The sequence below is a fragment of the Scardinius erythrophthalmus genome (assembly GCF_964197995.2).
Source record: "Scardinius erythrophthalmus genome assembly, chromosome: 4".
NCBI lineage: Eukaryota > Metazoa > Chordata > Actinopteri > Cypriniformes > Leuciscidae > Scardinius > Scardinius erythrophthalmus.
The window spans coordinates 6,315,302-6,340,488 of NC_138224.1; the positions used below are offsets into that span (position 1 = coordinate 6,315,302).

General features: G+C 36.9%; 1 protein-coding gene across 4 annotated transcripts in view; it reads right to left on the reverse strand.

The window, feature by feature from the left end:
- The window catches only part of chst11 (carbohydrate (chondroitin 4) sulfotransferase 11), a 44,735-nt gene that overhangs the window by 14,950 nt on the left and 4,598 nt on the right, over positions 1–25,187 (reverse strand). For 2 of the 4 annotated variants that reach the window (XM_081364403.1, XM_081364402.1), the window contains exon 2: positions 7,421–7,506. In XM_081364403.1, coding sequence (XP_081220529.1) covers positions 7,421–7,506 — 86 coding nt within the window. Of the gene's footprint in view, positions 1–7,420; positions 7,507–11,526; positions 11,561–14,665; positions 14,924–25,187 lie in introns of all 4 variants that reach the window. The other 2 variants (XM_081364404.1, XM_081364405.1) reach the window with 2 other exon arrangements.

Below are 25,187 nucleotides of genomic sequence, written 5' to 3' on the forward strand. Positions count from 1 at the left end.
TTAGCAAATAAAGTAAGCGAAAGAATCCTATAGACTTATTAAGGGAAAGGCCAAAGATTAACGATCAAGCATTTTCTTGATATACTGAATAGATTATTTAAAAATGACAGTGTCATTTTCTGCAATTAATCATGTGACTTCCTTTGACCCCTTCTGACTATCTATCTGATAGAGCCTCGACGCGAGGGAGGGTGAATGGAGCAGCCGGAGAGGTTGAGAGAGGGGGTGAATGGGTGCAGTGTCGAATGCCCTCCTCGCTAAAACAGGAAGTTTCCACTGGTTCTGCCCGACGCTGCCAATGTGCCCTTTCTACTGCCCAGGTACACACACACACACACACACATGACCTTACAAGGTCCAGCATTGAGAGGTTGGGTAAAAGGGCAAGGGAAATGCTACCATGTGCTTTGGCAGTGTGTGATAGGGGATTGTGGGATACATCTAGTGATGTGAATGTAAACTGTAAAAAAAAAAAAATATTTTAAAAGATAAACGTTCAGTTGCTGCCTTAAATTGTGAAGTACAATCAACTTGGCTGTATAAGTCATTTCAACTTACATTATATTAAACGGACATAAAAAAAAAAGTTGAATATGGTATAACTTACAATTACTTAACTTATTTAGATGCGTTAAAAGGATTAGTTCTTAGAAATCTATGACATCACTATGTGACCTCACCAGGGTTAAGACATCATTTGTAAAGTTTAAAAAAAGTGTATTCTGACATACACACACACACATTGTACATTTATATAATATACTGTACATTTAAGAATATTATGTATAATATTATATATATTCTGGTTTACATCCTATATTTACATTATTTATATATATATACATTTTTTAATTATTATACATTTATGCGTTTTATAATATACATTTGATAATATTACATCTATTCTGCTATAATCTGTAATTTATGAATTTATTATATGTATGTGAATGAAAATAATGAATGAATTGCATTACATAATAAACCTGAATCAGGCACAAAAAGGCATAAACACTATATTTTACTAAATATTTTATATCACTACATAAATATGGGAGTATCAGAGCCAGTTCATTAGAATCAACCATATGAACATACTGACTAAAATGATCTAGACTTGAAAAATGTATTTCAGTTAGCAGCTTTTCTACTTTTCATTAGTGATTCCCCAGAGCTAAGTGTGTCAGACACACACCCTCTTTTATCCTGCCCCACCTGAAAAACCTGCCTTAAGATATACAAATAAAACCAAGCGTTTCCCACCACGCCAGCGAAAGAAAGAGACTCAAAGAGAGGACGAGAAGAAGCAAGGGAGGGTGGGAGAGCCAGAAAAAAAAAAAAACGTTTGAGAGTAAGAGATCCTGAGAAGTCAATGTCAAGCCAGTGATTTTCCACCACTCACACCTGAATAGCATCTTACACTGAGCTTTAGAGACAAGTGGCACGGAGGAGTTCAGTTCAGCGAGTTCACAAACTAATGTCAGCGCTGTGTGCTGTGCTGCCTGTTGAGGGAAACATCAGACATCTGATGCTTTGATTATACATCTCCTGTCAAGAGTTTAACTATAATGAAAGGCTGACTGAACTTTCACCAGATTATCAAAGAGTCTCTTAAACACACACACACACGTTTGGTTTCTATGTTTTATGCTTTTCCATAGACAAAAGGGTTTTTATACTGTACAAACTTTATATTCTGTCCCCTAAACCTTCTCATCACAGAAAACTTTCTGTATTTATACATGTTCAAAAAACATAACTTGTTATGATTTCTAAGCCGTTTTCCTCATGGGGATCAAAAAACGTCTTTACTACCTTTCTGGGCCTTGAAAGTTATGACGTTGCTGCCTATGGATGGTTTAGAAACCTTTCGGATTTCTTCAAAAATATATTTTAATTTTTAATAATATTTTGGGTGAACTATCCCTTTAACTCAATCATATTCATCTAAGTCAGGGTTCTTAGTTAACTAAATCTAAAACTGAATCTTTATTAATGTTACTTAATAAAATGACATGTTCATTGTTTGTTCATTTTAGTTCACAGTGCATTACTAATGTTAAATACTTTATAAAATTATCTTTATGAAATATTATCTGTAAAGTGTAACCAAAATTACAATAGTATCTCAATGATATACATGACTAAAATCTTAGCATACAAAAATAGCACAGTGAGTTAATTTATTGATGATCCTGAACCTGAATCTAAAGCCATAAGTGTCCTCTCTGTGCTCGCGCTCGCTGAATTCCCGTCCCGGAGCAAAGCCACATGTCTGTAAACATCTGAATATGGAACGCCGCAAATGACTCTAACAGTAAAAGAAAGCAGTGAGGATTTTTAAAGCCTGGTGAAACTGATCAGACGGGGCATTCTGGGTTGCAAAGGAGAGATGAGAGAGTGTGAAATACATGTGTCAGTTTGATGGTTTGTGAGTCAGATGCTCTTTGATTTGGTACGTCTCTGTGCTTGTCTGATCTCGCATCTTCTTGTGTTTGTGTAATCGTTTGTGACGGTCGGGGTGTGTGAACCCCTCAGGTGCTCTAGCCATCACGATCACACACACATACCGTGATGGAATCAAGCATGATGAAGGGCAGAACAGTGTGAGCCAACCTCCATAGATTCATTCCCACGATCTCTCTCAAACTGATACGTCAGCAATGCCTTTGATAACTGGATAAGTCATTTCCGTAACATGATCTTGAAACATGACAACATTTTATAGGAACGACACTACAGCTTCGTTGCAAAACCTTCTGAGCCGCCTTCCTAGACAGCATTTTAGATATTAAAAAAAGTAGGACATAGGCTTGAAATGCATGTTATTTTCAGTTTTAGTCATTTCGTTACGTGCTTTTTGTAATTGCATTATTTTTTCCTATTTAGCTTTAATTTATTTTATTTTAAGTATGCTACTTTAAGTATTAAAAAAAAGTTTTTGTCTAATAGTTATATATAATTAAATATATTAAATATTATATACGTATATATACGTATATATATATATATATATATATATATATATACAGTATTATATATATATATATATATATATATATATATATATATATATATATATATATATATATATATATATTATGCCGTTAATTACCCGTGTGTCATTAAGTCTAAATTCTGTTCATCTGTTAATCATATAAAGACATCGAGTCTCTTCAGAAAATTTGGACTAAATCACTCAAGTCATTCATTTTACAATCTCTTTATGAACTTTTTAAAGCGTCAAAGTGGTAGTTGCGTAGCTATCAATGGATGGACAGAAATCGCTCAGATTTAATCAAAAAGATCTTCATTTGTGTTCTGAAGATGAACGAAGGTCTTACAGGTTTGGAACGACGCGAGGATGAGTAATCAATGACAGAATTTTCATTTTTTAGGTGATCCCTTTAATATTAAAGATGAATGCCAGTATATCTGGCTTTATGAAACCATTCAGGCTCCGAATCAGCAGAGAGAACACCACTTTATCAACACAGAGACATATCATAAATTACAGGAAAGTTGCTAACCACTAAAATGAACTTCTCCTCCATCTTGTCTCGACATTCTACTACGGGATAGTGACAGGTTACGTGCGCTCCACTGACTTCACTCCTATTGGTTGTCGATCCCGAAAATTGCTCTTCATTGGCACAGAGATAAACATATCTCAACTTTGCCACGTCGCTGGACATCCTATCCTATCCTGACACCAACAGTCACAGTCACTCGTGTTCCCAGAAATAGCCAGCTCTCTATTGAAAGTATTGTGCTGCTGGTAGTGTGAACACAGCTTTAAAGCTAAGCTGCACATCTCTTGTGGTCTCCTCATTAGGGCTGAGATGGTAACATTTACTGAGCACACGAGTCTCAGACTGTCCTGCTCATTCACACAGAAAGAGAGCGGAAGCGTTCGGCGGATGAGCGAAAGTCTCATTACCCAGCAGAACCAGTATAAGCTGAACAGAGGCACATTACAGCCTGACTAAAGAGCTTTGCTCAGAGAGAACAGCCTGTAAAATAAGAGAGAGAGAGAGAGAGAGAGAGACAGGTAGACAGAGAGAGAGAGAGAGAATAATCTGCTATTATAGTCTGTGTAATAATTTTACTAGCTGGTGGAATAATAAAAGCTGCATTTTACTGCATGGTGTAGGCCTATGCATGCTTGTTGAACATTAAAACATCATAACAGCACATACTGTATAAGTAATGTATGTAAAGCATTGTTGTCTATTAAGTGTACAGCTTTATCAGTAACATGAATCTCCTGGCTATAGTGTTTCTATAGTCTGAATGAATGTGGCTGCTTTCACAGTAAAGCTAACTTACATGTAGGCCTAAGTGTGTGTGTGTGTGTGTGTGTGTGTGTGTGTGTGTGTGTGTGTGTGTGTGTGTGTGTGTGTGTGTGTGTGTGTGTGTGTGTGTGTGTGTGTGTGTGTGTGTGTGTGTGTGTGTGTGTGTGTGAGGAGAGTATTGAAATTCACAAGATTACCCTGTAAAAGTGTCTCCAAACTCAATGAAACACTGTTGCCTTCATGCGTATCGTATGGTAAATGCTTTGCGAGTGGTCAAAAAGAAAGAGTCATATTTGTGGAAAAATGAATGGAACTTTACATTCGTGCTGCTGCATATGGAAAATATACTGTACATGCATTCAGAATCCACCAGGGATTTAGTTCATTTTAAAAGGCTTGAATTTACATCAAAACCAGTGTGTTGGCGGAGGTGGGGTTTTTTGTCTATGTTGTGGGGACTAAATGTTCCTACAAGTATTGTAAAACCTGAAATTAGCAACATGAGAGGATCAGCCAATGGTCACGAAGAGGAAAACGGCTATAAACATAGTAAATAATCTCTTAATGAGAATTTTCCTGTAACGGGTGCGTGCAGATAGGAAGACGTAGACACAGAAGATGAAGATTCAAACAGGTAACTTTCCTTATAATAATCCAACAGGTAGCGATCCATACAGAGAACACAAACACACACCACAGTGTTAACGATACCGGACAAAGAGTGCAGGATTAGGTGACCTACTTACACACAAACTCAAGATGTTTTAACTAACACAGCTGACACGGATGAACTAATAATGACGGTAACAAAGGATGATGAGTGACGTGAATCAGAACAAATGAAAACAAACTGAAACCAAAACTAAACTGAACAAAATGGTTGACAATTCCAGGTTAACAGTTAATAACATTTGTAGCATATAAAACATGAAAAGCATACAAAGCATTACATAAAAGCAGAAAAAGTACTTAGATTCATTTTTCAGTTAAAACGTGTGTATTATTTGAGCAGTAAACCTATATAAATCTCCGTTTTTACTGTTGTTTTGGGGGTTTATGGTGTTCTGTCATCATGGCAACAAAGTTGTGAATCTGGATATGTTTACATATAAAAGCTTAGTAAGGGTTTTTCCCACAGTAAAATCACATATTACTTACAAAAACACGCATATTGTTTATGTCAGAATATTCAAGGTTCAATACAAGCTCAATCAAAGAGATGCATTTACTTTTTTTGGAGGACTTAAAGGTATATATAAGAAGCTTATATTTTTATAAAAGCAGCACTTAGATTAATTATTCTGTTAAAAGTTGTGTATTATTTGAGCTGTAAAATAATTTTTACGGTCGTTTTGGGGTTTTAGGGTTTATGGCGTTCTGTCGTCTTGCAACAAAGTTGTAAAGCTGAATATAAGTTTACACATAAAAGGTAAATAAGTGATTTTTCACAATTGTTTTCAGTAAATTGTTTATGTATTGTGTCTATACTGTTGAGTATACAGTGAGTATTTTAACGTTTTCATATTGGCCCAATTCTCTTCTATAGAGTGCAACAGTCTGGTAAAAACTCATTTCATTTTCTCCATAAGGAAATTGCTTTTGAAGGATAACTTTTAAACCATTAAAGACATACATACTGTGAGTTACGAGGTTGTTCATGCATGGCATTTGCTTCTGCTGAAGACGTCAGCCTGGATTATTTCAGCTTATTTTTTAAATAGCAGAAATCGTGGTGAAAAACTACATTACCCGTGATGCTGTACAGAAAATTCCACCAATCAGAGCCGAGAAAAAAACACGCTCCAAAATAGCTTTTAAGCCCCGCCCACCCCCATTAAGCACTGCAAATGATGTAATCGAGTCGATCTCCCTACGCTCTCAAATGAAATGTTTGATATATATGCATGCATATTTTGCAGTAAACTTATTTTGTTTTTATACATATAATCAACATTTGTAAATAAGTAGTGTAGTTTCGATTATGTAGTTTGCAATGCTTGATGGGATTGTAGTTCTTTCCCTCAATAAAAAGCCGTTAAGTACGCAGTCTTGTACCTTTGTCTTTTTGTCTGATTTTCAAATACGTTTTTGATTCACTTCGTAGCTGGTTGATTTGGTTTATGGCTTATAATTCTTTAATGAAGAATGAATGAAAAATAATAATTTCGGAACCAGTGGCGCTGAAAATGGGGACGGGCTCTAATGCACTCTATTGTTAGTGTGTCATTGTAACCCAAAGGAGAGACAAGTCGAAATGTATTTTTGTGGTAATCAGCATTATGCCACAAATGTTGTTTATTGAGCTTAACTTGTACTGAACTTTGAATATTCCTTTAAGGAATAGAAAATATCATTGGCTCAGTATAAATGCATTTGAAGTTGATAAAAAGACAAATGTGTGTTTGTAGTGCCAGACGAGACCACCTACTTGTGCTGTGACATTTGGAGTTCTCAGCTTCTTTTACGTGCAAAACGTTCTGACAGCGCTGAGACTGTTTGCTCAAGGTGAAAGAGTTTTTGAACATGAGATGAAAACAAACTATAACAGCTACACTCTCTTTCCTTGCTTTCTGGAACAGGACGATCGGTCGGGCGACGAAGAACAAATGGGGTGTACGATCAATCATGAAAAGGTGGAGGTGGCTGAAAACGTGCAGGAAGGTGAGCGTGAGAAACAAAGACAGGGGAGAGGGGTGAAATTAAACCGGATGAAATCAATCCTCGCATAATGTCCGCTTTGTGGTCGAGCCAATCTGCTCGGCTAAGCTCTAGACGTGCTTGTTTTACATTGGAAATGAAATGTGAATGTTTCCATAGTAACGTGCTCAGGCATTCCAGTGACGGTCCAGAGGTTATTCTTTCCCGCTGACCTCGATGCAGACCAAAACTTATAGACCCGTGAAATCAAAACTGACCTGATTTACTCCCTAATACGTGAGCCTGACATTATTTTGAACCATTCACTGGTGCGTGTTATTCCAAGATCCAATCAATTCCTGCAAAATTTCATTTACAGGTTGACTGGATGGACTTGACATGAAATGAACTCATTGTCACCATAACCTTATTTAAACACTGTCACCGCGTATCGCTGTAATTTCTACATAGATATAATGACAAACTGATACCTGTGTGGGGTTGTACAGCTCCTGTAGGGCGTTTCTGGAGCCTTTCCGACAGCAGCCCTCCGTCGCGAACGGGTTTCGCCTCATAACTGCAAAGAAAACAAAGAAAGAGAGAGATGGACTGTTAGACGAGCCTGGAAGCAAAAGAAACCAATCCTGACAGGGCAGGTTTTTGTTGAATCGATAGTGTAGTGTTCATCTGCCCACTTGAATACACACACACACACACACACATTTGTCTGAATGGATGCCCTCAGTTAAAGGGCATGTCTTTAATAATGCAAACCCATCCAACAAATCTCCATATAAACAATACATTCAATTCCAACACACTTCTCTAGAGTGTGTGTTGCAATGAATAATTTAAGCATGCTGATGCCTGTAGACGCTCTGCCATGTTGGAACTGACAGTAATAGTTTTCTACAGTTTGTCTCTCAGCAGCGAGTCCGCAGAGAGTGACCGGCACTGCTGAAATAACACTAGATGAAAGCTAATGACCAGCTCTGCTGAAATGGTGCCCTATGAAAGCAGTCTCTGTGCCACGCTGCCGTAGCAGAGCCGCATTCGTTCGTTTATTCGCACTCATGTAACGCTATCTTGACTTGTAACATGTATTTGTGTTATGTTAAGAGTTAAATGTGTTTTCGCACAAAGAGAACTTTGTTTAAAAGTGTGTTAATGGCTGTAAGTGCACAGCGTTCTCAGAGCGTCTGATGTCTGACTGTTCGGTCCGGCTCGAGGTAAGGGATCCGAATGAAACCGAGACCGCTGGGAATGAAAGGATGAAAGGAAAAGCAGAGTGACAGAGGACGATGTGTTAATGAGGAATAGAGAGGCTATTGGACTAGAAACAGACGGTTTGGACCAGCAGGGTCGACAACCTGAGGGGTCGTCATTAGCGCACGAAAGATAGCGAGAGATGTGATTTAATTGGTCTTTTAGAAACGTTCAGATCCCTCGCAATCTGCACGCCAGTTTATCACTCACTCATCTGAGGAACTAATCCTTCTTTATAATCGTGCATTTATAGTTATAAATATACCCACATGGAATACTAGCCCGCAGAATTCAAAGACCCGTCATTCAAGTTCTTCACATCCTGATCTATGTCTGTGTTTATTCAATATTTTAGCAGATTTTCTCTTTTTAGTGTGAAAAAAGTGTGCAGATTCCAGGTTATGAAGCCAAAAACAGACTTTTTTTCAATTTTCATTCTGTCATATATGATACTTCACGTCAAAAGGGTCGTTTTAGGGACAGGCCAAAAACTTTAACAAAGGAAAGTACAATTTTTCTCTTTCAATGTACTTTAAAATGCAATTTATTCCTGTGATGCAAAGCGGAATTTTCAGCATCATTACTCCAGTCTTCAGTGTCACATGATCCTTCAGAAATCATTCTAATATGCTGATTTGCTGCTCAAGAAACATTTCTTATTACTATCAATGTTGAAAACAGATTAATAGCTTTGTGGAATCCCTGATACACTTTTTTTTTCAGGATTGTTTAATGAATAAATTGTAACATTATAAATCTTCACTGTTACCTCTGATCAATTTAATGCATAGTTGCTAAAAAATAAAAGTATTCATTTCTTAAAAAATAAACCTCACTGACCTCAAATGCTGAACTTATCTTGCCTGCTAACTCATTACAACCAGAAACAATGATCTGCAAACAAAGTGTGTGTGTGTTTGGGGTTGAATATGGGTTGAACATCTCCTAAAATTATCCCACCTGCGTCCATGTGGATCTTGCTGTTATTAAATTGGTGGTTCATTGGTCACACACCTGCTGTAATTTGCCATATGCTGACAACACCACTGACGGTGGCACAGCACCTGCCCTCCCCCCCCCCACTCTCCGCTCCGCTGCGTGACCTTCAGCTCACCCGCTTCATCATACAGTTAGCCATTGTTTGAGACAAACCATGTAGTGGCCAGCTTTATGAATATTAAACTGTGGAGATCTGAGGCTGTACATTGATGAAATGTCTCACTGCTGATGGATGAGGATCTAATGGCAATGTTTTATTCCGGAGAGCCGGGAAACTAAAGAACCTGAGGCACAGAGATCTTGTTTAGTCCTAAGGGAAATCAGAAAACTAAATGAGCAAAGCAGGAATGCGTTAGCCTTCTAAACACAGTTTACAGCCAATGAACAGCACTAATATATAGATCCTGAAACAGAGAAATAGCAGCATATAAAAACTTTGGATTATTAACTAGCCCAGCTGTACACATGACCTTGCACTGCTCATTCCCAGCAGGATGGTTTCCTCCGAGCCATGATCACATGGTCGCATATCTGCAGCCATCCATCAGCCGAGGATTATGGTATACCGGAGGATTAATCTGTTTCTATCTACCCGTAACATACTCTAAAACAAATCAGTTCCCTTATCACCGCTCTGAGCACACACAGCCATAAGTCAGACTACAACTAAAATGCACTCACTCATAAAATCACATTCAGTAATAAAAAAAGATGTTTTTAGTCAATAAAGATGACAGGGCTCCATTTTGACAAATGCAGGCCATCAAATCCCAGCCAACGCACAAAAACACAGCCAGATTTTTATTTCATTTTGAACCAATTCCCATTAGCAAAAGAAAACAAAAATACTAGGTCTCTCAATCATTTGAGAGTGAAATTTAATTAACATGGATATGCTGATTAATTAATAAAAGCGCATGAAAATTATAACACATTGCATTATTGTGGTAGGTGAGTAAAGCCATGGGTTTTTTTTTTGGGAGGGCATGTCCCATTGAAATGCCATGTTTTTTTTTTTGTTTGTTTTTCTTGTCCAATGGAAATGGCATGTTTTAGTGGGTGGGGCATTTCCCATGGAAATACCATGTTTGGACATGTCCCATGAAAATGTTTTGTTGTTTTGGACATGTCCCATGGAAATGCCATGTTTTTTTTTTTTTTGTTTTTTGTTTTTTTACTTGTCCAATGGAAATGCCATGTTGTTGCTGTTTTTGGGCATGTACCATGCAAATACCATGTTTTTCTTAGACATGTTCCATGGCACTGCCTTTTTTTACTCGTCCCATGGAAATGCCATTTTTTGGACATGTCCAATGGAAATGCCATGTTTTTTGGACTTCTCTCATGGAAACGCCATGTTTTTCTTGGACTTGTCCCATGGAAATAACATGTTTTTTTTTTTTTGCCTATGGAAGTGCCATGTTTTTAGGTTTCTTTTAGGTCTATGGAAATGGCATGTTTTTTGGACATGTCCATTGGAAATGCCTTTATCTCCTTTAATGTACCTTGGAGTATCATCTAAATACTATATATATATTTTTTTTACCATCTGATACCCTCATGGTACATTGCTTTTTTGCAAGAGTCCAGTTTATTAATAATTTTTTCCTTGTGTAAAGAGACAAGGCTTCAATCTCATTATGGTTTGAATTAGCTTTCCACTAAGAGTTCAATATTTACAATGTATTTGGGTGACTTCATTAATCAACGACTGATAAGCACTGTGTGTGTGTGTGTGTGCATGTGTGTGTGTTTACATGGACTGAGAGGAAGTGTGTGTTTGCTTCCCACCAGACACGGACATCAGAGCAGATTGTCCACTTTCTCTGATTAACTTTGCTGGCATTTTCTCATTTCTCTTTCACTCAAGCATTTCATTCTCTAATTATAATTTTGTTATTTTTCCAATAACAATTACTACGATGGCAATGAGAGTCTTTAAAAGACAGCAGAATATGAAGAATATATTAGCATTGCAGAAAGTTCAGCAATGAAATGTTCTATTTTATATTTTCTTAATCTGATCAAACAACTTAAAACACATTACTGAAGTATTCAGAAGTGTGTGTGGGAACTCAAAATGAAATATTCTGACTCACTGCACCCAGACAACCACAGGATGATCTTTCCCATTCACATATGACTTAATGAACGAGCTCGAGTGTGTGCGTGTGTGTTGCATAAAGGTCTTTTGTCAGATAGGTTCAGCCTAATCCACTTTTACAGATGTGAAAAGTGCAAACAATTACTAGACAAATGTAGTGTGTGTGTTGTGTTAGAGTTGTTCTTAAAGGGACAGTTCACCCAAAAATGTAAATTCTCATTTACTTACCCTAATGTCGTTCCAAATGTGTATGTCTTTCCTTCTGCGAAACACAAAAGAACATATTTTCAAACATATGATGAAAGTCCAAAACAATAATTGACTTTCATTGGACAAAAAAAAAAAAAAAATGTGTTCCACAGAAGAAAGAAAGTCATACAGGTCTGGAAAAACATGAGGGTGAATGTTCGTTTTGGGTGAACTAGCCCTTTAAGGTGTCTGTATATAAATTCAAAGTGTTTCCTTCACCTCAGATGACTGATTAAGTCAGAAACCACAAAATAAAGAGAGTCTTCACCCATATGTCTGGCTATACACTTAGTCAGACAAGTTAAGATGTGTTTGTCATGTTCTCCTACTATATTTCATCAGAGGGGTGTGTGAGTTGGTGTGTGCGTGAGTGCTGTTAAAGTGGTCATCTCTGTGTCTGGAACCAGGATTGTAGGTCAAGAACGTTGAATCAGAGCTAAAAAGCTAAAAAGATTGGAGTCTAATAGCCCATGTTTGTTATTTTCTGTCATAGTGGGGACTTTCCATTGATTTCTATTGGTTTTATACTGAGCTAATGATGTTTTTATCCCCTAACCTTCACAGAAAACCTCCATTAAGGCATTATTTAGTCTGTTTATTTAGGCGTTTTCCTCATGGGGACTGTTTGCTTGTCTTCCATTGTAGGTGATTACAAGTTTTACTGTCCTTGAGGGGATATTTGTTCCCCACAATTTTGGCAAAAGCCGACCCAGAGTCGTGAACATGACTACTAACTACATCATACTTCACCGGACCTCTGCTGTGCGTGTATTTGAGTTGTTTGTGGGGCTTTTTATGAGCGTGTCAGCATCCTGGCGTCGTGATGCCGACACAGCACTCTAATTGCATACTCAATGTGGATACACACACACACACACACACACACACACACACAGAGAGAGCTGAATTCATTATCCAAACTCTTCCTTGAGACAATCGGGATGAATCTGCATCCTTTTATTTCCTGTTCTGTCCCTCTTCATCTTTGTACTACTGTCATTGTGCAAAATGAATGTACACGCGCTTTCACTTTGGCCGACCCATGCCGTCATTATTCATTCGTCTCGTTCTTCCCTCTGCGTCTCCATCCGTCCATATTGTCCCTCAGATCACATTACATCTGAAACCAGCCGACAAACGTGTCACCTTGAAGACAGGCAGAGAAAAATGGCTTCACGTCCTTCAAACTCACAAACAACGGGATACGGATGTCACAGAAAGCACTTTCGTATTCATATATTTGCTGCTAATATTTTCCTCTGCTGTTTCGATCTGCATTGCAGGTGTCATCTGTCCTGCAACTCTAGGCCAAAAACAACAACGTTACGCAAAACAAAGATTCAAAGATTATTCAAAAACACATGCAGTAATTCAGACTTAAGTTCAGCCCTAACTCACTGTCAAGATGCTATCAGATTTAAAGGTGACCTGCAAACTCTGATACTCAATCAGATACTCTCTCACAGACAAACAAGATGGCAATGATAGTAAGAAGCAGATCATAATCAGACGAATTGATGGCTAATGACTGAGTTTGGCTGCCCAGATCCAGATCTTGACCATCTAAGCTGAATCAGCATCAGCAACACAAACACACTGATTCCTTATTATACTATACATGCACTGTAATTAAAGGGACAGTTCACCCAAAAATGTCATTTCTGTCATCATTTACTCACCCCCATGCCGTTTCGTTCACCTTCGAAACGCAAATTAAGCGATTTATTTCCCTCCAACAGCTGCGTAACTATCACTTTGACACTTCAAACAGTTCATAAAGTGATTTTAAAACTTCATTCTTGTGTTACGCAGCACGTTTGAGCTTCTGTAGGAACCAATGAGGTTTGTTCTCGAATAAAGCACATATGTTTATATGTGAACAAAAGCCTAAATTCAATCTGTTCATCATAAAGCGATCATGTTTTGTGTCTCTTGGGCTAAACCTTCTAATTCATATGGATTAGTTTTATGATCTCTTTTTAAAGTGTCAAAGTGGTAGTTGCTTAGCTGTCAATGGAAGAGTGAAGAACTGGCTCAGATTTTATTATTTCATATCTTCATTTGTGTTCCGAAGATGAACGAAAGTCGGGTAATTAATGAGAGAATTTTAATTTTAGGTGAACTATCCCTTTAAAATGGCATGTTTAATATGGTATGAGATTTTTTGTGTGTGTGTCAAATTCAATGCATAGTAAATTTACTTATAGTAAATACAAAATAAACTATTATTAAATACACTTAGTAAATACCGTCTCGTTTTTTTTTCTTAATACATTTAAATGTTTAATACTTTACACAAAAAAGTATTATATAAATAAATATTAAATGTATTTGAATATTGATATTTTATAATTTTATTTTATTTGTTGAATATTTTTATTTCATTTCATTTTAATATTTTATTTGATCCCAAATTACATAGCCCCAGTGAGTTTAGCATAGGCTAAATTTGCGACCCATTTTGATGTTTTTATTTATTTCATGTTTATATTTAGGTTTATTTCTTGAAAATAATGAAATCCCACAGAAAAAGGTACATTTTGAAAGGTACAACAGCCTTGAAAGAGAAACTAACACAGCTCATAAAATATCTATGAGGTGAACAAACAACATTTTTTGAATGTTAAAGCTGTAGAGTGTAATTTGTTCCCTATAAAAAAAATAAGTAAACAGTCATTGGTGATGCCAGTGCCACAAAAAATACACACTTGACCAAAAAAAATCATAGCTTTATTTTGTACCCTGCTTGTGGAAAGCGCCATATATAGTAAATGAAAAGGGGAAAACCCTCCCCTCAGTTAAAGAAGTGGACATGTTGGTGGTCTAATGCACTGAGTTGTGTTGTTGTGTTTGTGTGTGTGGACCCCCTGGTGTGTGATAACACGTCTGCAGGCTGGAGAGCCATCTGCCACTCAAAGGCTCCATCCATCAAAACAAAACACAAGAGACAGTCAAACAATACAGTGCATTCCCTCACAGTCACAGACCACACACACAGATAATGACGAGAGTTTTCCAAACACACGCTGACCTCATAAAATAACAATAAGACAACATAGGTGACCTTTTGTGTTCTGCATATGCAATTATTATCGATCCAATCAGCCGAACCTCTCACCTTTCAAGAAAGACTACGATATGACTTCCCACATTTGAAACCTTTCCCTCTGGACTTTGCTGTGTAATGTCCACGGGAGTCTCGTATAGATCCTGAGGTTAAGAATGATTATACTTTCTGACATCATTGATGATGCAATAAAGCTTAAAATCATCGGCGGGTTGTCAAGAGCGTTTCCAGGCCAACGCTAAGCACCGCTCTGTGTGCCCATGTGGGTAATTAGTTAGTCTCGAAGACGGAAGGAAGTGCTTGTGTCAGCTAAAGAGAAGAGAGAGGGGGAAAAAAAAGAAAAAGATAGTTGAAATGCGGCCTGTAGTCATTGTCATATCCCAACTACAGCCAAAGCATTCCCATAGGAACAAAGACATCCTGGAGTTTGGAGAATAGGAAACAGACACTTGTCTACAGACGTTGTCATTTCAACTGCAAGAGCTCAGAAGCTTCATTTTATCTGTATAGTGATCAAAGACTTGTGCTTCTCACACAAAGCTTTGAAGAGTGTTCACCCACCTAGTTCACCCAAACACACAACTAAATATGATAATAGAATCACATGTAAATATGGTGCCTCAAGATGTGAAATCTACGGCAGAGGAGAAGTTTTTCATTGACATAAAAGAATGCATGATTGTAGACTCTCTACAAGTGAATCACTGAATCATTTGCTTCAAAAACACTGAATCGTTCAGAAATGAAACACGTGGCTGAGTGAATCATTGAATCATTAGCTTAACAAATTCCTTCAAAAACGTAGATTCATTCAGAAACCAACTACCATACTACCAACTTTTGCTTGGAAATATGGCAAATCTAATATCCAAATATTGAATCAATCACTTAACTGTTTTATTTCAAAACTCTGAAACATTCAGAAACATTGCTTGGAGACGCAGCAAATTTAATATTCGATTACTGATTCATTCACTTCACTGTTTCATCCAAAAATTCTGATTCGTTAGCTTAATTTGCTCGGTTTTCCACAGAAAAACAAAGTCATGTGGTTTCGGGGGGAAAAAAAGTCATTTTTGAGACTTGAGACATGAACTTTGGTATTGCATTCTCTCTTTCTTATTCTGATGTAACTTCTCCTCTCTGTAACTACTTTTGATTTCAGGTCATTGTGGACAATTTTGTTGGGAAACACAACAGCTAACCACATCTGACAACACTCCGGGTGACATCAAGCTGCAAACCTGGCAGATGGCAGACGTTTGTTTATACCAGGGACTCTGGGAAATAAAATGATGGATACTTAAGCTCTTTGAAGCAAAAATGAGGTATCTGATAAACTCTCTGAAGTGTTTACGCACCATAAGTTTTAGAGAGTGGAGTGCATGAATGTGACCCTTTAATCAATATGCCTCTCTCCAAACATATCCATCTCTCACCAAATTTGCTTGCCTAACATGTATACCGCCCACCTCAGTGGCTTTTACAGATTAAAAATGAGGCAGAAATGGAATAAATCACTTTAAATGGATGTTCAGAAAATAGCTTCAAAATGTAAATACATCTCTCAAAACTAGACTCGGCAATTAAAATAAAAGCATCTAACTGAGCTGTATAATGTTGTGGTGTGTTAGAAGAGCATGGGCCCCATAGGCATTAAAAAGCATTTAGTCTTCCTTTAAGGATGTTCTGTCATTAAAGAGATCTACATTTTGTCTCCTTCCCCACATGATGGATTGGATTTCAGTGTGGATAGATGGCTGCTGAATTTCATACGTGGTAACATCTAAATTAACTTATTTTATTCAAGTCAAAAATTATGTTTAATATGACAGAAACAACCTAACACCCGAAAAATGTAAGAGTCAGGTCAAATAGATATAGCTCTTTAAACAAAAAAACAAAAACAAAAAAATCATTTTATTTAATTAATTAATGAATTAATTAAATAATAATAATACAATTCTATAATCACATAAAATAATAAAATATAATAATCCTCTGAAACGACTCTCTTTTAATGTTGATGTCACTTACAGTTGATTCTGTTGGATTAACCATTTGTCAAATAGCTTGTAATGGCTATTTTTCACTATCCAATCACTTCCTGATGGATAAAATCAAGTCCCATCCTACATTTTTTCTTGTTTCACTCAAAAATATGTCGCAAGAAGCAAAATGGGTTGTAAACAACAAAGATCACGCTGACATTAAAGGCACAATATGTAACTTTTTTGCTTTAAAAATAGCAAAAATCACTATATCTATGTTATATATTTTTTTCAGTTGTGTTTTATTATTCCGTATTGTATTTTGTGTACATTATCCCGACTGTTTCCAACAACTTTCAAACCAGGAGAAATTTGTAATTTAATTCGAGAAACATCCCGTTTCTTTATTTCCGTTTTGTCGCAGCCAATTCCGTCATATCCGCGTTGTCCCTGGTTTCCGCTCGTGCTGCCATGGCAACCAGAGCAATGAACCAGAGCCGTCTGATAGTAACCAAAGCGACTGACACGGACAACTTTGTAGTTCGCAATGTCTATCTGCACGCTGTTGTTGTTTCGTTCAAACATTATGGACCGTGGCAAGCAGACTTTGGATAAAAAAGGAGAACTAAAACGAGAATCAATATATGCGCGGTGTTTTCGAGATGCCGAGAGCTCCCATAGACAGTATATAAACGAGAGCTCCACGTCCGAGACTTCGACCGCTCCTACATGTACTTTATTAAACAGGTGAGCACATTTACATAAAACTAATCAATGTTTCAACAATGATAAAATGTTAGAATATGATCTGTATGTTATTCTAATGTTGATCTAGCTTACTGCTAGTCTCAAACAGACAAACTAACACATAAATTTCAACACATTCAAATGCAGTTTAGTGTGCTAGTGTAATGTTAGACCAGGTGAAACAGCGCTGCGTTACCTCACAAGTTTAATTTGTCTAATAAACTGACCTGTGACTAGTAATTCTGCACTTGCGTGTAGTTCGGTAGAATGAAATGTCCATATTCCTTTTGTATCCGCGGGACTCGCGTCGCGTGTGGAGCTGATCTGTCTCTTAGCAATCCCGAACTGCTTCATATCACAGTCATGATAAAAACATCGATGTATTCACTCATCCATAAACATTATTAGATCGGTCGGCTTGACGTTGACGACAAGATCCATAATTCTTAGCAAATGTTGCGTCATCAAACTACGCCTTTGTTATTGTAAATAGGTTAGCGACCCCTAGTGGCGAAAATGCCATACTGTACGTTTAAGGTAACAACTGTACATTTTTTTATTTTTCCAGTGTACCTAAGCTTTTTCCAACATGCTTCATCATTCCTATTCATCGTTTGACAGAGCTGGATCATTGTAAGTGACTAGCATGTCCAAAAGATAATTAAAAACTGAATTCAGACAGGAACACTTACTGTATAGTGTAGTATATATTCTAACTCTCTTTGTGAAGCAAGCCAGGCTCTATTTATAGCTGCTAGGTCAGAGTTTCTCCTCTCTCAAACACGCTTCCACCACAAACCTCTAATTCTGCATGACACACCCTTAAAGAAGAAGGAGGAGGAGAAGAAGGAGAATAGCAGATAAGCAAACAGAGGCTGCAGGACAGAAAAACAACAAATAGAAACTGATTAAATTCAAACCCACAGTGTCCAAATCTGAAGCTAAACCCCCTGTTAACTGAGACTGCTCCATTCAGAGCAGCAGAAGATCTATAATCAGCAGGAACCAGTGGAGGTCTAATGTACGGTTAGATATGGAGAAGCAAACAGCCGTCTGCTCAGAAGACAAATGACACTACAACACTTCAGCCACAGCGTGACTTCAATCATCACCTCTGAGCTGTTTAAAACCAGCTCTCTTCCTTCTGCAGTGTCAAAACATGACTCAATGTATGGCCATAATACACAGTCTTCTTCACCACACTGTAATGAGAGGCTACAGCATGCACACGTTTACAATCCTCGCAAGCATGTATTGCAATCTTTTTTATTCTTTTATCACACATTTTTATGCAGACAACTCGTTTTACTGTAAAGCGGCACCTAGACTGTAGTTGGCTGCAAGCTTTTCATGTGTGTCTGATGTTGTCTTCCTGTCTAAGTGGGCGGGCTTATGCTATTAGTCACGGTCTAACTGCACGAGACTGGTACTGATTTGACCCGAGGAACCTCATGAATGTTTTAGACTGAGAGTGGCATGAGGAAAAGAGGAAACGATAGAGCAACCCAAATAATGTGCTCACCGACCGATCCCACCCCAGAGACCATGCGGTCGAGTCCATTACACTGGAGCGTACCATTACTGCTCAGCACGGGGGGGTCAGACTGATGGGCCTCTCACATCCACAGTCCTTCTGTTTAGAGTGCGCTTTGATTAGATCACCCACTTACACCTTTAATTAGCTTCATTAAATCAGACAACCTCCAAATTACAAGTGCGGTTCAAGTATTTTCCAGTCTGAATCTCCTCTCCCTCTGGTGCTCTGCTCACCTTGACAAATGTTACAGCTGTTGTTCTTTACTGTGTTATCAATTATATATGGCGATATGTGATCTTTTTGCGATTTGTTCTGCACTTTACATTCCAAACACGTATAGCCTGAAATCTACAGCAGCATGGTTTTTTTGATTGCCCAAAACTCCATTACAGAAGATGTGCAGCTCCTTTTGACTCTTTTCACTTTTAACACGCATTGTGAACCCAAAATGCTCTAGGCTGACTTTAGTTCACAAGCATCCCAAATATATTTGGCCGTTACAGGCACTGTGTAATACTAATGAAATGCTACGTCACAAAAGTTTGTTAATATTAATAAAATGACAATATCATTTAAACATCATTATTATTATAAACAATATTAATGAAAATAATATCACTTAAAAAATAATAATACAAATATTATTAACACAAATTTAAAACAACATTAATAAAAATAACAATATCATTTAAACAATAATATTCCAAATATAATAATAATAAAAATCATAATAATTGTTATTTTTACTAAAATCATTACAGAAAATATTAATGAACATTTCATTTAAAAAATAATATTCGAAATTGTATTAATAATAATAATCATTTACTATCATATTTAGGCTGGCTAGGTTCCAAAAATCAACAGAGTGAATGGAAAGTATAAATGTTGTAATATTTATAAATATTTTAATAGTTAAATTTCAGTTTATTTTAAAAAAATATGTAATTGTACCCAGTGTAATATTTATTTGCAAATGTTTGATTATGATAATTTATACATTTCAAATCATAGATGTAAATGGCATGAATCATTGTGATATTTATTAATATTTTAATTTCAGTTTATTTAAAAAAAAAAAAGTAATAGGCTACCCAGTGCAATATTTGATTGCAAATGTTTGATTATGAGACTTTATACATTTCATATCATACATTTAAATGGCATGAACAAAAAGACAATAAATGATTAATCACAATAATTTGTATTAATCCTCAGTAGAATTCATCCTCAGCGGAAAAGTCATAATTGTGAAAGCCCATTGACAACAAATAAAGGATCCACAAAACAGAATAGTGCTCATATTTAACACTCCATGAAATAAACCTGTGTCTTTTAGATGATTTTAAACAATGGCTGCTTTTATGAGACAAAACCAGAGAACAATCAGCTTTATGTATGTGAATGAGCACTGAGTATGGAGCAGTGAACTGCTGTCTGAGTGAGCAGTGTTTCGCACTGTTTTGGCTCTTTGTCTTGTGTTACTATTTGGAGCATGCTCAGAAAACCAGGCCCGTAAATCACCCGCTACATCTTACCAAAAAGCCCACTAAGGGCCGCTGGAACTGTTGCCATGGGAACATGAAAAGGAAGTACACTTATGGGATGTCTTCATGTCACGACTAAGGGCGTACTTTTGAAAATGTACTAAAAATGTGAATTAGAAAAGTGAACAGCAACTGCATTGATACTTCTTAATAATCAGACTTTGTCCAGGCTTTGCACTTATGCTGTGAGTGAGACGCTCTATACAGCACTATTATTCACTCAAACACACACACACACACACACACACTTCCACGTGCAATACGATCTGTTCACTAAATAGCATCCATGTTACTTCTAAAGTTCCTCTTCCATTTTCTCAAAGCAAAATGGTATGGTTTTAAAGTAACTGAAATACACACACACACATACACATACCACAAAATTACAGACTGGAAGAGGACTATGCAACAGTGAGATCTTAAAATAGCCTGGGGGGGTGGGGGTGACATTAGTCAAACCAAGAAGAGTCACACTCGATGCAGATCATACCAGGACCTTCAACAGTGTCACAAACACACACATTCTGTTTATTATAAGTATGCACTGCAGTTATGTCTACCTCTCTAAAATGCTCAAGCACTTTAAAGTCAGGTCGATTCTGATTGGCTGTCAATGTTTTTATCGTCAGCTGCAAAAAATTGTTCTGAAAGTGATTCCAACAATATTGTTCCTCTGTGCTGTTTGCGTTATAGTTTTGGTCTTTAAACTTTAGTTATCATTATACTTACTGTCAGTTCGGTTAGTTCAAACACGCTGATTCATTCAAGAATGAAACTATGTTATACTTATGATTGAGTCATTGAATCAGTCACTCAACCAATTTGTTCAAAAACGATTCATTCAGGAATGAAACAAGTTACTTATGAGTGAGTCACTGAATCAGTCACTCAACCAATTTGTTCAAAAAACGATTCATTCAGGAACGAAACAATTGACTGGCTGCGTACGATTACAAAATGGCACACTCTCTTGAGTAGGTACTTATTTTGAATAAGTAATTGCTTCACAACAGCTAAAAAAGTATGTTCTGTATAGCATGAGTGTGAATCTAATCTGAACATACTACATTCGCCATATTGTCATTATCATTTGACCTACCAGCGTCAGTTACGCCACTTCACTGTCCATTGTATACACGCTTTAGAATTTCGCTGGAAGAAGTATGTCATCCGGGTACTTTTTGCTTTTATGAGTACTGTGAATTCGGACATGCTTCTTTTGTCACATACTGTTTTTCACCTACTATATAGTTGGAAAGTCTTTATGAATGAGTCATTGAACCATTCACTTAACCGTTTTGTTCAAAAACACGGATTCATTCAGGATTCAGAATGAAATGCTTCTACCGTGTTCTCAAATATTTTTGTTAAGAGGAGCGAAAAAAGACAAAGTAACTGCCAATATTCAGTCTAAAATCTAAAGCTTACTCATTATTACGTCTTCGTTACTTGAACTGGCGAATAAAAGCAATGGTGGTGCCTCCTTGTTACTCCAAGAACTTCTTAGAAATTTGCTGTTTAACGTGATGTTTTCAAATTAGACATATTTTTGGATGTTAAAATGGCTCAATCAATGGGTCGTTAGTTTGGGGGAGGGACTATCAGTTTGTCCAACCAATGGCAGATGAGGGGAGTGTTCAGGGGAAACCTTTTTGAAAACAGTCAATATTGTTTAAGTGGCACATTTCAAAAGCAAAAAAAAAAAAAAAAAGTAATTTGAAATGGTGGTAAAATATACATTTACTTAAATAGTAACCTATAATCTTGTTAATGCGCATTAAGTTAAAAAATCATAAAAGCTGGGTATATGTGTATGCTTATACACCCAATTTTTAATGATTCTATCCCAACACGCCCTCTTGATTTCTGTTTTGCTTTCTCTTTTTCACATCCGTTCTGCACTCATATCAACTGTAATGTGTCTTTTCAGGCCCCATGCAATTGCTCACTGCTTAATTTTATTTCAGTGCAGAAGAGGGATTAAACTGGATAAATAAACTTTTTATTAATAGCTATGGATTCTCACTGTATCCACCCATCATCTTATTATTCAAGGGAGTGAGCCTTCATGTCCACATGCTTACAAACATACAAAAGAAAAGCATCCACACCACTAACACACACACACACACACACACACACACACACACACACACACACACACACACACACACACACACACACACACACACACACACACGTGTGAACACCTGTTTACACTCTCACACCCCATCCCCCCAAAACACACATAATACATGCCGCTGTTTCCATGGTGATCGCTTACACCCCGTGAAATGTGGTATTTCTCCGCCGTCGCATATTTTCTCACTCGAGTTCACTCTTTTCTTTGTCTCTGTCTAATGTTCTCTTTGGTCCTCTCTCTTTCCTTTGGCCTGCAGCACTGATAAATATGTTTTAATCAATGAACAGGATGAGCTATCAAGTATTGCTGGAACAAATCAACCTCTTATGCACATATATAAATGTGAGTGTTTAAGACAAGTATGCTTGTTTAGAACTAGTGGATAGTGATAGATAACTCTTATATGGCTATTAACGGCCATTTTTACACAATAATCAGGAGAAGTCTGTATAAATACACACCTCTCCTGAAAGCATAGGCATGCACAGTCAAACCGTCGTCCTTATTAAAAACCATAATTCACTTTAGCTCTTTTAAAGAACGTAATTAATTCTGAACAAATCCCCAGACTTGCTTAGTCTGATTGTAAAAAACTGTACCTGCAGCGCTGAATTTCACAAAGAAAAGTGTAGGTCGTATTTCAGAACCAAAAATTAAAAGGAATAAAAAAAAGAAATTATATTTTGCAATGTGACTTTATTTTCTTGTTTAGAATCCCCCCTCCCCCATCACCCCATTATTAAATCAAATTATGTACAATAAATACTTTAATATAAATTTCAATTGTAATTTTGTATATACTGTATATAAATATAATATAATAACTATAATATATATATATATATATTATATCATATTATATTAGTGCTGTCAAAGCGATTAATCGTGATTAATCGCATCTAACATAAACGTTTGTAAATATATGTGCGTGTGTATGTATGTATGTATATATATATATATATATATATATATATACATACATGTAAATATACAGTTAAGTATTTACAAACTTTTATGTTAGATGCGATTAATCGCGATTAATTGATTTAACAGCACTAATTATAGTATATACTTTGCCATTTAGATTATTTATAATATTCGGCAATAATTTATAATAAATTATAATAATATAATAATAATATAAATTATATTTATAAATTATAATAATAATATGATAATAAGAGATTTTTTGCATTATAATGAGAATTGGTGGTGAATGGTAAAACTATTTTCCTTTTGCCAAAATATAATTTCCTTTTTTTTTTATGTTATGGTTAAATATGACCCAGACATGTATTTAACAAGTTTTGTGAGATTCACCCAAAGAACACAAAAGCAAACCAGGATCTAAGAAGAGTCAAGAAGAGAAATCGCTGCTGTGATATTTGATATGAGTGGAGCATCAATGAGACGTTCCAATCATGGTGTGTAAGTTCAGCTAATTGTGTCTTTTGCATGTGTGTGTGTTTCTTAGACATTCGTAACCCTTCATTGGTTTCATTGTTCATTCTGTCACAGATGAAAAAATCTTCCCATCGTCATGGTAACGGGCAGAAACAATAGCCAAATGTGGTTAGGACCCTCTTCTCCCATTAACAGTCTAGAGCCCAAGTCATACGGCAAGATCAATGCTTATCAATAGCCTTCTCTCGCCAACAACACACTCAATTCAGCACGCGCTGACACTCTGTAGTGCATAATGACTGCTGCTATAGCTAGCAGGCTGACAAAGGCCCTAATGAGACACTCACACACACAAACATATACACACTTTTCATTATGCCCATTGGAAGTCCTGCTGAACAAAAGATCCCAAACTTTTTTAATCAAAGTAAAAAATATCAGCACACGCAGTCATTTTATACCTCTGTACTTTTACTGTATGTCAACAACTGTCTCGTCTGTGTGTGTCTATTTATTTCTCCTACGGACTTTTAGGAAAATAATCAAGACCGAGTCACTTATATATAGCGTATCCGAGAACTTTATCTCTCCTCAGCTATAAAAGAGCAACCTCGGAGCACTTCTTCTGGGATCTGCACACACCATGACCCCACAACTCTGTAATTATCAAATTCGAAAAAGGAGCAACACATAATCACGCAACACAAACTCACTTTACCAAAATATTTAAAGCACCGGCTCCTAAAAAAGCAAAGTTATTATGGGATTTAGGATATAATCAGCCATACACAGAGATCTGCTCATTCTTCCAGCTTCCTCCAGATGCGGGTGGCTGGCATCCAGATGTTGGATTTGGTAAAAGACACTTATGCCGTTTTCCATCATTAAGACGCGGCTCCTCCCACGACAACACTCCGCAGACGGTGCAAGCTGAGCGTAATGAGCCTAATGGGCTGACTCATAAACCACACCTTTTATCTCACACATATGGCTTTAACAATTAACCATCGGAGAGACGGAAAGGGCAAGAGAGAGGCGGACAGATGTGCAGAAAGCATGAGGCGGTCTTGTCTGCAGGCGTGGCTTTTGACATCAACAAAAATGAAAGAAGAAGGAAGCCTTTCAGATGTGCAGGGTATTCCTATACAGTTGGCATTCTCCAAAGATGCAAGCTTATCAGGGCATGTGTGGGCCAGGTTTGATA